Source organism: Lagenorhynchus albirostris, chromosome 11, assembly GCF_949774975.1.
Source record: "Lagenorhynchus albirostris chromosome 11, mLagAlb1.1, whole genome shotgun sequence".
In the NCBI taxonomy this organism is placed as follows: Eukaryota; Metazoa; Chordata; class Mammalia; order Artiodactyla; family Delphinidae; genus Lagenorhynchus; species Lagenorhynchus albirostris.
Genome location: NC_083105.1, coordinates 62,441,130 through 62,455,984, shown reverse-complemented (window position 1 = coordinate 62,455,984; position 14,855 = coordinate 62,441,130). Strand labels below are relative to the sequence as shown.

Genomic DNA, 14,855 nt, shown 5'->3' with positions numbered 1-14,855 from the left:
CTTAGAGTAGAATAATGCATTGTGTTAGGAGGATGTCAAATGTCATAAAATTAATCTCACTGAGTATTTATTTTCTTTGTATTTTTCTAGGCAATCGATAGCATTCATCAAGTGGGGGTTTATTGTCTTGCTCTGGTGCCTGCCAATACTCTGCCCAAAACTCCACTGGGAGGGATCCACATATCTCAGACAAAACAGCTCTTTCTGGAGGGATCGCTACATCCTTGTAATATCCTCATGTGCCCACATACATGCGTGACCAATTTGCCAAAACCCCGGCAAAAGCAACCAGGTAAGAATGCTGGCTTTGAAGGCATGACATTAAAACTGTAACTTGAAGAAGCTGAATTCTCTCAGCATGATGTTTTTCTCTAGAGTTGGACTTTACAAAGATTAGTAAGTAACATGAGAATCGTATCAGCTGACCAAAAGCAGGAAGGAGTGAGATTTTGTAAAATAGCTTTTCCAGGTTTACTGTTGGCTCAGTCTTCTGAGTAATTCTCAGTAGAGTGCCTCCATTTTCCCTGGATGTAAGGTATGGGGTCAAGGTGATCAGAATCCCACTGGCGGAGGTAGAATAGAGCAAGTCCCGTAAGGGAAGGTTCTGATAATAAGAAGAGCTAGTATTTATTGAGGCTTACTAAAAGCCAAATATGAGCTATACATTTTACAAATATGATCCTAGAGCTTCGCCCTCAGCTGTGGAAAGTAAAGTTCAGAAAAGTTAAGAATTGTGCCCAAAGTCATATAGCTGGTTAGTGACAGAGGTGAGATAAATAGCATGTTTTGCATTTGCCATATTCCTATGAATTCAAGATGCAAATAGAAGTATGTGAATTGCCATGTGAAACAAGGAAAAAACCAAATAGTCAATTTCACCATTTTGCCTAATTTCTGAACAAACCTAGGTTGTAGGGCTAATGAGTAGGAGACTAAAGGCAGGAGTAAGTGATTGATGGTCAGTCATGTTAAAATATCTGTTTAGGGCTTCCCTGGTGGCGCAGTGGTTGAGAGTCCGCCTGCCGATGCAGGGGACACGGGTTCGTGCCCCAGTCCGGGAAGATCCCACATGCCGCGGAGCAGCTAGGCCCGAGAGCCATGGCTGCTGAGCCTGCGCATCCGGAGCCTGTGCTCTGCAACGGGAGAGGCCACAACAGTGAGAGGCCCGCGTACCGCAAAAAAAAAAAAAAAAATCTATTCAATCCAACATGAAGTCATTAAGTTTTATTGATGCTTTTTCATTTTAATTGAGAAGTTAATGAGAGCCTCCCAGTTTCTTGTATGCCTGGAAACACATGAGAGCCAAAATCTGGCCTTTACAGTTCCCACTGCTACCACGTACACTCACACACACATACACATAGTGGGAAGATTAGGAAGTCAAAGGAAGTATGGCATTTAATTATATTTCCATTAAGACCGCTTTTGCTGAAAGGTAAATATGATGTACAATAATAAAATAAAAGGTAAGCCTCTGACTCTCTAGGATATTTTTATTAGGATATTACAATGTTAATCTGCTCTGCTTTGCAGTAGTTATTACTTCAGTGGTCTGGTGGCTGAAGATCATATCACATTTGGTTATATAGACGTTATTGTCAACTCACCAAGTAACCTTATCTTAGTAACAGTGTATATAGAGCTAAAGTATATATGATATTTATCAGTTTCTGCTAGTGGAAATGACAGTTTATGGAGGCTAATATTCTAAAGGGGCAGTTGGAATCAAGTCTGTACTAATCAAGAAATATATAAAAAGAAGTATCTTCATATTTCCTGCCTACGTATCTGATGGATATGTAAAACATACAAATCCTTCTCCATCTTGTATTCTGTTATACTGAAGTCCTACATTTGTCATATGAGTAAAATCCTATTTTAAATAGCATTTAATCTAGAATTCCTTTAACAAAGCTTTCATTTCAGTAGATGCTTAAAGGATGCAACTCAGAGACATAGTGGTTGCTTAAAACATTGCTTTTGCTAGCCAGATTTTACCCAGTTTTACTAAATGATGAAACCTGTGTAAAAGGTTTATTCCTAAGCCCTCATAGGCATAGCATCCACCTGTCTGATGAAAGCATTAGGTTTGGATTCTGTGTTTTTGCTGTCTGTTGTGATGGTCTGCTAAGATCTTAGTGGAATGCTTATGGGTCAGACCAAAGCAGCTTGAAAATGTAGCATAGGTGGAACAGACATGATGTGGGGATAGCATGAGAGGATGGGGTTTAAGAAGAATACAGGAGCATAGAGATGGTTGGGAGTGAGGTAAAAAAGGAAAGGAGAGGAAAAGGAAGATAGAAACGGTGTTAAGGTAGCCCAGTGACAAAAATCTCATTGAGATGTCTGTTAAGCTGTCGTGTAAAGAATGGGAATGTGTTAGGACTGGTTTCGGCTGCACGTTTCAGATGAACATAACGGCTGCTTAAACAAGAGGCAAGTTTTTTCTTTCTCAAGTGAAAGAAATCCAGAGCTAGGCAGTCCAAGGCTAGGATGGAACTGGCTAGGAACCCTCAGTCACCGTTGGTCCAGCTTCCCATCTTATTGCGTTGGCATTGTTATCAGTTAACTATTGTTATAGATGTGCTGCATAACAAATAATCCTAAAACTCAGTGGTTTAAAGTAAGAAGCATTTATTTTTCACTCATGGAATGTGGATCTGCTGAACCTGGCTGGGATCCGCTGGCCTTGGCTTGGCTCCAGGCTGTAGGTTGGGTTCAGACCTGTTCCATGTGTGTCCTCATCATGGGACCAGCAGCTACCTGTGCCATATTTTCCTCAAGGCAGATGGCAAAAGCAAGAAGCAAGCCAAACCATACAAGCATACTGAAAGCTTCTGTTTGCTTCATGTTTCCTAACATTTTATTGTCCAGGACAAGTCAGACCAGGCCCAAAGTCAGTGGAGCAGAGAGGTATATACTCCTCTCATGTAATCCCAGCAAGGAAGACTTGTAAGAAAATCAAACAGTCTGCCACAGCCAGCCTTAGCATACTGCCTCAGGGTTCATTTAAGCTCCTGACCTCCAGCCATCAGTTCTACATTCCAGCTAGCAGGTGGGAGAAAACGACAAAGAAGGGAATACCCTTCCCCTTTAAACATATCTTCTAGAAATCGCACATATTACTTACTCTTACCTATTATTCTCCCACGCTAAAGAATATAGTCTTTGTTCCAGGCATTTGCCCAGCTAAAAACTGGAGGTTGTGTTTTTAAGGAAAAAGAGGAGACTAGGGCTTGATGACTAGCAGTCTTTGCCAGTGGAAATTTATAGAATTTTGTGGAGAAAATAAGACATATTACAGGTACAGCACAGTATCAGCAATTAGCCTCGTAGATGTTATTGCTTTCAGTAATTTTTCACTCTTTGACTCATAGTCTCAAGAAATACACACAGAAGGACCTCAAGAAATTACTGCTGAGTTATTTTTGTCATTTTAAATTACTCTGAAAAATTCACTTTTTAAAACATCACACCTTTATTAACTTTACATTGTGAGTCCAGGAATGGGCAACTTACACAGTCATATATAGTCTGTGTCCTGCCTATATAAAAAAGGCTGTCTCCAACATAATACATCTGTTAACGTATTATGCAGTCTCTTGGGAAAGAATTTTGCATATTGTATTGGATTGGCCAAAAAGTTCCTTCAGTTTTTAAGTAAAAATAAAAGACATTTTTCATTTTCACCAAGAACTTTATTGAACAGCATATTCACCATTTTGTTCCACTACCTTTTGCCATTTTTCAGGCAACTTCGTAATTCCATCTTCCCAAACCTTTTTCTTTTTGAGCAAAGAACGGTTCCAGGTGCCTTTTACAGTCTTCCAGGGAATTGAAACTTTTTCCATTAAGAGAATTTTGTTAAGACCGAAATAAATGGAAATCTGAAGGTGCAATGTCTGGTGAATACGGCGGGTGAATCAGAACTTCCCAGCCAAGCTGTAACAGTTTTTGCCTGGTCATCAAAGAAACGTGTTCTTGCGTTATCCTGATGGAAGATGATGCGTTTTCTGACTAATTCCTCTTTTTGTCGAGTGCTGCTTTCAACTGGTCAAATTGGAAACAGTACTTGTTGGAATTAGTCATTTGATTTTCCAGAAGGAGCTCATAATAGAGGACTCCCTTCCAATCCCACCATATACACAACATCACCTTTGGATGAAGACTAGCCTGTAGTGTGGTTGGTGGTGGTTCATTTCACTTGCCCCACAATCTCTTCTGTTCCACATTATTGTACAGTATCCACTTTTCATCTCCTGTCACGATTTGTTTTAAAAACGGAACGTTTTCATGACATTTCAGTAGAGAATCGTGAGCAGAAATACAGTCAAGAAGGTTTTTTTTGCTTAACTTATGTGGAACACAAACATCAAAGCAATTAACGTAACCAAGCTGGTGCAGACGGTTTTCAGCGCTTGATTTGGATATTTTGAGTATGTCAGCTATCTGCCGCGTGGTATAATGTTGATTGTTCTCAATGACTCGATTTGATCGCTATCAACTTCACCTGGTTTACTGAACCATGAAGCATCGTCCAGTGAGAAATCTCCAGCACTAAACTTTGCAAACCACTTTTGACATATTCAGTCAGTCACAGCACCTTCTTCATACACTGCACAAATCTTTCTATGCGTTTCAGTTGCGTTTTTACCTTTTTTGAAATAATAAAACATTATACGCCGAAAATGTTGTTTTTCCTTCTATCTTCAATATTAAAATGGCTACACAAAAATTCACCAATTTTGATAAGTTTTTTTTTAAATGCACACTGATGTGACAGCTGTCATAATACAGTCTAACAAAATTGTTTCGAATGAACTTAAAGACAGCTAAGCACTACTAGAGAGCCATCTTACGGAAAAAGCCAAACGAACCTTTTGGCCACCCAGTACTTAAAATTTCAGTGGACATACACTGTGTAGATGAAAACTGTTTAGCAGAGTATTGGAGTTCTTTACCCTTAGGGTGTGTTTTTTTTTTTTTAGTTTAAAATTTTTCTTTAACTTTTCATTTTGAAGTAATTTCACTTACAAAAAAAGTTGCCAAACAGTAAAAGAATTGCCTTATACTCTTTACCCAGCTTCCCCACATATTTAAAAGTGATTCCATGATTTAAGTGATCTTGTTCCAGCTATTTCAGTACATTCATAATCAACAGATTTTGGCAATAAACGTTATTTAATATTAATCAAAGCATAGCATCAGCATTATTCAAAACTCAGCTGGCAATAAATTTTGTTATGTTTTAGCTGTCTTCTTAGTTTCATACATTGGAGTCTAATCTTTAAGTGACCATCAGGAAAGGCATACAAAGCCCTAGCATTATTGAGAAAGGGAGAGTTTTCCTTTTTTATCTTGAGAAAGGGAGAGTTTTCACTTTTTTTTCCCCAAGTGGCAAGCCTCTGGAACAGTTGAAAATACCGTAATGAACACCCATATACCTTCCCCTAGATTCAGCAACTGTTAACTTTTTTTTTAACTGAATTCTTTGAAAGGAAATTGCAGACATCATGACACTACACCCCCAAATATTTCAGCAGTATATCTCTAGAGAACAAAAACATTCTCCTAAAATTTTCCTAATCAGCCACAATGCCATTATCCTATTAAGAAAGTTAGCATTGAGCTTCCCTGGTGGCGCAGTGGTTGAGAGTCCGCCTGCCGATGCAGGGGACATGGGTTCGTGCCCCGGTCTGGGAAGGTCCCACATGCCGCGGAGTGGCTGGGCCCGTGAGCCATGGCCGCTGAGCCTGCGCGTCCGGAGCCTGTGCTCCGCAACGGGAGAGGCCTGCGTACCTCAAAAAAAGAAAAGAAAAGAAAAAAGAAAGTTAGCATTAATATAATCCTATCATTTAATAATACACAATCTATGTTCATATTTCTCCACCTGTTTATTATAGTAGCTGATTTTTTTTTAATCCAGTATCTAAAGTCACACATTGCTTTTGGCTGTCATGTCCTTTAACTTGAAAGCTCCCAAATCTGTTGTGTCTTCAAGACACGGACCTTTTTGAAGAATCCAGGCCAGTTGTCTTGTAGAATGTCCTACAATCTGGATTTCATTGCTCACTTAAAATAAAGCCCTTCTGATTTTCCTGATGAACTCACCCTCAGTCCTCATAGATGGCAGATTTCTTTTCAGACCAGATATTTATTACTGTTAAGCCCCCGTTAGGGTTTTATCCATGATTGGAACAGATGAAATGTATCAGTAGGAACCAGTGCAACCAACTGTCACCTCCTCGGAGTGAAAACCTCCCTCTCTACACAGTCCCTCCACCCCCCAATCCATGTCTCTCCTGTGGTCCTATTTTCTATTTTTCCAGCACTTCCTGCTACCTGACATTATTTGTGTATGTGTTTATTGGTTGCCTTTCCCCGCTAGAATACAAGCTGTATGTCTTGTTTGCTACTTTGTCCCAGTGCCTAGAAGGGTGCTCAGTCGGTATTGGTTGAATGAACGTTTGAACCAGCTTTGGTCAGTCTGGAAATGCTTGGGGCTGGCGTGGGGGTGGTATGTAGCTTGAATCGCCATCTCCAGAGAGCTGATTTTTGCTTTTACTTACAGGCGTAGGCCCTGCTTCTGTGATGGTTGGGAATCTGGTTGCAGGAAAACGCATAGCACAAGCTGCAGGAAGGGATCTTGGGCAAATTGAAGAGAATGATTTAGTGAAGAAGGTAAGTGTTCCAGAAGTGTTGATTTTTACAAACAAGTCAAGGGCAGAACCTACGCTTCAGGTAACAGATGGCAGATGCATTGTCCAGCTTCTTAAAAGTTGCTGACCATGATTCTTTTTTCTGCTTTATGACTTCAGCACCAATTTCTGGCGGAGATCTTACAGTGGCGAGCCCAGGCAACTCCTGACCACGTACTCTTCATGCTGTTAAATGCCAAGGTATTAAAAATGCAATTGTATGTCTAATCAGCTGGCTATTGTGAGAGTATCTTAGGCACACTTGATCTCTTTCTTTCATCAGAAAAGTTCTATTGCCAACTCAGAGGAAGGAGTTGTTGCTTTCTCCTCGTTTTGATATATGAAGATAAATTGTGCAGTTATTTCAAGGTTGAAATGAGACCTCCTGGAGTGTTATTCAATACTGTCTCTTTTTTGTCACAATCAAGTTGTCTTTTTTCAGTTCTGATAGGAACCATAGGACAACCATGTAATTACATAATCTACAGATAGACAGAATGCATTGTGTCAATGTAATTTTTAACCCAGTTTGACTTTTAATTCTTTGATTTCCACCAGAAATAAAATGACTTTAGATCAACATTTTAAAAACCAGTTGTTTCTAGTACATACTTAAATTATTTATTGCTAACATAAAAAGCAAATTGAAAATTATTCAAGAGTATGTTTAACTATTGCTTTCTAATGGATGGTTCGCCAGAATATTGTATTTTTTAAGTTATACATTCCATGGGAGTCTGTTGAGATTTGTTTGTTTTAATGGTTGAGTCCGAAGCTGGTACTGTGACCACAGCATAGAACAGTATTTGTCACCAGCAGAGGGAAGACTGGAGGGCCTATTGGAGTCCCTTAGGGGACTTACCCAGATGGCCCCCTTCTGCCCCAGGCCCTGGATTCTGATAGTCTCTCCCTCCCTCCCTCTCTCCCTCCCTCCCTCCCTCTCTCCCTCCCTCCCTCCCTCTCTCTCTCTCTCTCTCTCTCTCTCTCTCTCTCTTTCTCACACACACACACACACACACACACCACACACACACACATACACAGCTTTGAGAATTTATGCAGTGATAGAACCTGAGAGGGATATGCTGTGCATCTTAGTGAAAAGTCAGTTAAAATCTTAAGAACCGTTGCTCTATGGTACAAAACTTTGGGACTTCCTTGCTCCACCTCTGCATGAAGTGGGCTTCTCTTCAAGTGCATGGATTGATTAGGGTCCTTCCATTTCAGTAAGAAGATGTCAATCCAGCTTGTTCCCCACTCCACTCCCAAGCTTGGCTACAGTTAAACTTATGGCCCTGTCAAATCATACTTCAGATCTATTTGTTAGTGAAAGTAAGTTGAAATTTGCTTCTTGGGTAGAGAAATAATATATATGGATGACTAAAGGACATGTAGTCCATCTATTCTTCTGCATATTCTAACATTTTACCTTGGATTAGCCCAGGCCACCAGAAAGCTTAGGAACCATACAACATTGTTCCCTTATGCCCAGAAAATGCTTCTTACTGAAGTTTAGTTTACTGCTGTACCAAGGACCAAAAAGAGAGCCATTGTAAGAAATGGCCTTATGAATTTAACCCTGATTTTAGCCAAAGGAATATTCATTTTAGTGTTATAACCTTAATGTCCAACAATAGACAATTGACTAAATAAATTATGGCATATAAACATGAAATACTATGCAGTCATTGAAAATAATGTTATAGAATAGTTGATGACCCAGAAAATAGTCATAATGTGGAAGTAGGAAAAGTAGGATATAAAACTTTAATAATAATTGAGTACTTACTGAAGACCCTGTCCTGGGTGCTTTCCATTTCATAGTTCATTTTAAGGTTAGGGGAATGGAGGCATAGAGACATGAAATCACTTGCCCAAGGTCGCAGGGCCCTAAGTGGTAGGACTAGGAAATTAGCTCCTTCATTTGAACCCAAACTAGCTTCAGAGCCCACATTCTTAGCCAATGCACTATACAGCCTCTGGCATAATATAGTATACCTTTTTTTTTTTTAATGTTGTATGTGAATTTATATATAATACATACTCATTTGTTAAAAACCAGGAAAATATACAGCAAAAGTTAATAGTGGTTACATCTCATATTTACTAATCTATATTTTCCAAATTTTCTATATTGAACTTGTACTACTTTATAGTAATGAAATTTAAAAGTTATTTTTAAAAGAAACAGCTCAGTAAACTTGTTTTTATCATGAGTTTTTTAAAGTTAAGTTACAATAATTAAAACAGTGTGGTATTGGCACGATATAGACAAATAACAGTTTGGTTTTATCTGGTAAAGTTGAAGGTGGGCATACCCATTGACCCAGCAATTCCATTTCTAGGGCTATACCTGACCAAAACTCATATATTTATGCACCAGGATATATGTATTAGAATGAATTGTCCATCAGCAGTAGAATGGATGAATAAATTGTGGTATGTTCATGCAGTTAAATACTGTGCAGCAACAAAAGCAAATGAACTATACACCTAAGCATGAGAGGTTAGATGACGCTTCATAGAATGTTGAGAGAAAGAAGCAAATCACAAAAAAATATATGTACAGTACAACTATGAAAATCAAATATTTCATAGGTGGTAAAAATATAAAGAAAAAGAAATTAGCCACTAACATTAAAAAGTCACGATAGTAGTTCCCTATGGAGGGAAGGAGAAGGCACCCATGAGGGTGCTTTTAAGCAGGGGTCTTTTTCACATCAGGCTGGTTCTTACACAGATGCTTGTTTTATATATACATATATATATTTTTTTTTTTTTTTTTTTTTTACCGGTACGCAGGCCTCTCACTGCTGTGGCCTCTTCCGTTGCGGAGCACAGGCTCCGGACGCGCAGGCTCAGCAGCCATGGCTCATGGTCCCAGCCGCTCCGCGGCACGTGGGATCCTCCCGAACCGGGGCACGAACCTGCGTGCCCTGCATCGGCAGGTGGACTCCCAACCACTGTGCCACCAGGGAAGCCCTATAATTTTTTATTAAGCTACACGTTCATATCTTATGCACTTTCACACTCGTGTGTTATATTTTACAAAGGCACAGGGGTTCAAAAAGCCCAGCTCGGTGAAACTTGAATTGGACAATAAGGGTATTTATGAAGACCCGCAGGAGAAATTATTCTCAGGACCAGGAATAATTGGCCATCTCCTAATCTGCTAACCTTTGTTAATTCACTGTTCGTGTTTTTGTTTACATCTCTGCTGTTAGAATACTCAGAGCCAAACTCGTGTTTTACACAAGTGTACTTGACCACATAGCCAGCGCCCTGACCTCACTCATGCCCTCGTCCTGCTTTCATTTCTTTTATTTTCCCCTCTTCTCTTATTTCTTCATGTAAATACAAAATTGCTATGTATTTTTAAAGCTATCTTAAATAAGAGAGACTGTAAATACATACGTTTGATTTAAGTTAATGTTGTTAGTCCCTAAGTACCTTCAAACATTGAGAAAGAAAAGGAATACCACACACGTCTTTTGGTGCTTGGGGAATTTTCACTGAACTTGATAGCTTGCTGCAGATAATCTAGCAAGGCACAAGCCTTCCATATAATGTCAGATTGGCTCTGTTTGTTACCGTTTTCCTTACTGGGCGTCAACCTGCTTATCCTTTCTTCTATTAACAGGGAACTACGGTGTGCACGGCCAGCTGCCTTCAGCTTCATAAGCGAGCAGAGAGGATTGCAGCAGTTCTTGGTGACAAGGGACATCTCAATGCAGGAGACAACGTTGTATTACTCTATCCACCTGGTAAGTGCTGGATTGGTAGACTAGACAAGCTCCATTGCTAGACTACAGACTCTAAGAGGACAGGAGCTCAGGGCTGCTATACATGACCACGTGGGCTGTGCGCACAGGCTCATGCCACGGGAACAGGCCTCTCCTCTCAGGGTTGTGCAGTGTGAGGGCTCTGCCAGGACCGGGTCTGTTGTATTTACTCTTGTATTTCCTGTCTTGTATAATACTCTTGTATTTCCAGGCACTGTCTAGCTCAGTGCCTGGCACTATGGTAAATGTTGAATGAGTGAATGACAACTTCTTGACTTTTGGAAACACTCAAAAGAGACCCTTATTTCTAGGAGTGCTCAGGAACAGGACTCTTTCACCCAGTTTTCAAAAGCATGTTGTGTGTGAACTCTGACTTCACATTCTCCACATCGTAATTCGTGCTTACTGTCCCTCGATTATTACTGCATTCATCTTCCACACTCTAATTCAGCAACCTCTTTACATCAAGAGGGACTCAGGGACTTCCCTGGTGGTGCAGTGGATGGGAATCCGCCTGCCAGTGCAAGGGACACGGGTTCAATCCCTGGTCCGGGAAGATCCCACATGCCGTGGAGCAACTAAGCCCATGCACCACAGCTACTGAGCCTTAGTGCCACAACTACTGAAACCCGCATGCCTAGAACCCGTGCACCGCTACGAAGAGTAGCCCCCGCTTGCCACAACTAGAGAAAGCCCACGCGCAGCAACGAAGACCCAGTGCAGCCAAAAATAAAATTAAAGAAAAGAGGGACTCAGAATTACTTGATGAGTTTGGTGTAAATATTAAAAATTTTAGGTGAAATATTTCAGTTGTCCCTTTCTTTAGTCTTCGGCCACCTAACTCATAAATCCAGCCTTCTGTGGTCTTTTATCCCTTTTACCTCATTTTACTGTGATTCTCACTTTGCTTTTTTATTTACATTGATACTAAGATTTCTTAGAAGGTCATCTGGTAAAGGAATTCCTCCTTGTTCCTGGGAGATTGTCTTCCATCTACCAATTAATCATGGTAATGGACCACAGCACTTCCCAAGGAGGCCACCCTTCGAGTCCTGATATTGCAGAGGCTTCGTATCAAGTGATGCCTTGCCTCCCTAAAACCTGCACCCACTGGGGGAGTGACATCTTGGGGGTCCAATTGCTGTTCACATAGCGGCCTTCTAAAGAGTGAAAGAAAGCTCAAGTGTTCCTCATCTCTCCTTTTCCCATTCTTTTATCTTCCAAGTGGAGCAGCCCTAATTTTTGCAGTTATTTCTCCTAGGTAATATCAAGTAATGATGTCAAAATACCTTCGTCAGGTATCTTTCAAGAGCTTACTTCTGAGCTCCTTTCTCGTTATTTATTCTTGGCTTCTCTATATTTTTTTTTAAGTTGTTTTATATGCATCCTTCTTTACCTTCTGTTTCTTCTAAATTTAAAAAATTTCTTCCGATAATGTCTCTGTTAAATTACGGTCTAGTGAACCCATCTGGCACATGATTTAATAAACTGGTTTTGGAATAAATAAATAAATTGGTTTTGGAAGCTCTGGCTTTTGCTTTCTCGGTGACAAACCAGGCAGCTAAGTGGCTCTGTCTTGCAGGCATCGAGTTAATCGCTGCGTTCTACGGCTCCCTGTATGCCGGGTGCATACCTGTGACCGTCCGACCTCCTCATGCTCAGAACCTCACAGCCACATTGCCCACCGTCCGCATGATTGTTGATGTAAGTGCCGGGTATAACTTGCCTTGTCCTCATCTCATAAAACCCAGAGTCAGACAGCTAAGCATCCTTACTCATTTTCCAGTCTAATTGAGTCAGGAAGTCGAATCTGTCTCCTGCAAACTACCTCCTTTTCCTTTATCTGATCAAAGTGACCAGCATTTTCCAGTGAAGGAATGTGGGGAAAGCAGTTTTTGGTGAGATACAGGATTGTGTTTTTATCATGAACATTAAGGAAGTGAAGCTGTCATTAGTATTTCTCCATGAAACTTATTTTTTTCCCTCTTCTTAAAAAAGTCCTAATATTTTTTCTGCACAGTAACCAAGGTAATTTTAAATGCCAAACTGAATTCTCCCCATGTCAGGTCACTTTTTGGGGGGTTAGTCTTATAAATTCGCTTGGTATAGTATTAAAGTATACTATAGTAGGAAAGTAAGATAAATCTTATTCTAATCATATCCTAATGTACTTTAAAGCAAAGAGTTACAAAGTTCCAATTTATGTCACATTTGTTTCTCTAAGAACTGCTGCTCCATCCCCAACTGGAGCCTGCAGTATAAAAGGTGCATTTGCCACAGATGATTTTACTACAAAGTTCAGTTTGGCAAAATGCCCTGGTTATATTCTGCAAAGTAGGCCGGAGCAGCAGGGAGGGGAGTTTCCTTCCACTGACACAGTTTGCGGGGTGAGGGAAGTTGGTCCCCATGCGTTTCCACGTGCGGGTGTGTGGGAGAGCTCGTTCCTCTGAGTGCACAGAGTCCCTCAAGTCCAGGGTATGTTCTAGGTCCGGTGTGTTTCACCATATTCCCTGGACTGTTGCAAACACTACCTCCTTCAGAGATGATCCTCCAACACCTCTCATTCCCTGAGTACTACGAAGTCCATGTTTCTATTTTATTATGGTCTTCATGAAATCAAGAGATCTGGGGATCCATACTGAGGTTATAACCATGGAATATTTGAGAATCACTGTTGTAAACAGTAACGTGTGTTATGAACAAGTCCATCATTCTAATTCAGTGTTACGCATTTTTCAGGACAAATGTAAGGGGAACACTGACCTCCATTGTCCTGTGTGTATTCTTTGAAAAGCTGGTACTGCCCTGTCCCAGTATGATGTGCGAGTTGCTTTTAGCAGCAGCCAGAGCCTATGGTGCTACACGGGGCTAAGCCTCATGGTGCTTATTTTTGTCCATTTGTTTCTAGGTCAGCAAAGCAGCCTGCATTCTCACCACACAGACCCTAATGAGGTTACTGAGGTCCCGAGAGGCAGCAGCAGCTGTGGATGTGAAAACCTGGCCAACTATCATTGACACAGGTGAAAGGGAGATTTCTCCAGAGGCATTGAGGGGGCAAGAACATTCACTCCCCGAGATTTCCTAGGTTCTCATACCAAAGGTGTTTACACAGCTCTTCCGTTGCAGCCCATTCCACCTGCTAAGACAGAGGCAAAACTTAATATCCACTCAGCTTGAGTTACCAAAGGACTGGATACTGCAACATCCAGATCCAGAGAAGCAGATCACAGAGTGCCAGAACTCTGGCGACAAAACGTGACTTGCTGTTACTCTTGGCATCGCCAAACGGTGGTGAGGTGTTGATGCCAGATGTGACCGGAGACATGTTGGGCTACATAAAGTATGGGGAGGATCTGACCCTTGACTTCCAGATGTGATAGAGTTGGAACAGCATTGCACGAGGAGTCAGAAGACCTGGTTCTGGTTCAAGCTTCAGTCCTTATTTTCTGTATAACCTTGTCTGAGATGACCCTTTCCTAAAACACTACCTACCCTGGCCCGACTCACATATTTATTGAGAATATCAAATGCAACATAATATGAAAATACTTTGAAAACCATAAAGTGTATGAATTTTAGATGGTGTTCATACTAAAGAAGGGGGTAAGACTTTGGGATAGCTGGAGATGGTGGTGGAGGGGAGAGTGTGGGTTTTGGAGTTGGGCAGACAGGTGTAAATCCTCATCCTCTGTTACTCGTAACTACTTCATGGGGTCGTGAAGATGAAATGACATAATGTAAAGCACCAGCATACAATCACAGTAATAACAACATCTAACTTTCTATTGAGCCCTTACCATGTGGCAGTCATGTAACATGTGTTACCTAATTTCCTCCTTCTACAACCCTATTAGATAGGTGCCAGTTTTAGCCTCATTTTACAGATAAGAAGACTGAGGCACAGGGAGGTTAAGTAAGTAGCAGAACTGAAATTCAAGCCCAGTCAGTTTGGCTCCCCTCCCAGCCCCTTAATCATTATCTCCTCCCTACCAGTTTTCAGTAAGTATCACGTAGTGTCCACTTCAGGGACATTTATGTGGATTTAAATGCAGGGATGACATCTATTTATGGTTATTGTGTCCAGATGCTGAGCTATATTTTTTTACATATGTTACTTAAGGATATACACAAAGTCATTTGTAATATGTAACACAAGTGGATTGTGTTGGTGTTAAATGATGTAGATAGATCTGCTGTGGTTACTGGACTCAGTCATGTTTCAGGAAGACCTGGAATGTGGTCTGTGATACAGACAACAGAAAGGTTTCTTTAGGTATTTGAGTGGCCCTTCGCTACACAGAGGTGGGTTGAAGGTGATAGAGAAAGTCTTTGGTTTGACCAGAGATGAGTGCCCAATGATACAGAGATTGAAAAG

The 14,855-nt window shown here is 40.8% G+C and overlaps 1 protein-coding gene across 2 annotated transcripts in view; it reads left to right on the top strand.

The window, feature by feature from the left end:
- Positions 1-14,855, top strand: part of DIP2B (disco interacting protein 2 homolog B) — a 232,750-nt gene that overhangs the window by 201,910 nt on the left and 15,985 nt on the right. For both annotated transcript variants that reach the window (XM_060166242.1, XM_060166241.1), the window contains 6 exons: positions 91-292; positions 6,572-6,681; positions 6,819-6,899; positions 10,339-10,462; positions 12,063-12,184; positions 13,389-13,500. In XM_060166242.1, the coding sequence (XP_060022225.1) occupies positions 91-292; positions 6,572-6,681; positions 6,819-6,899; positions 10,339-10,462; positions 12,063-12,184; positions 13,389-13,500 (751 nt within the window). The remainder of the gene's footprint in view (positions 1-90; positions 293-6,571; positions 6,682-6,818; positions 6,900-10,338; positions 10,463-12,062; positions 12,185-13,388; positions 13,501-14,855) is intronic.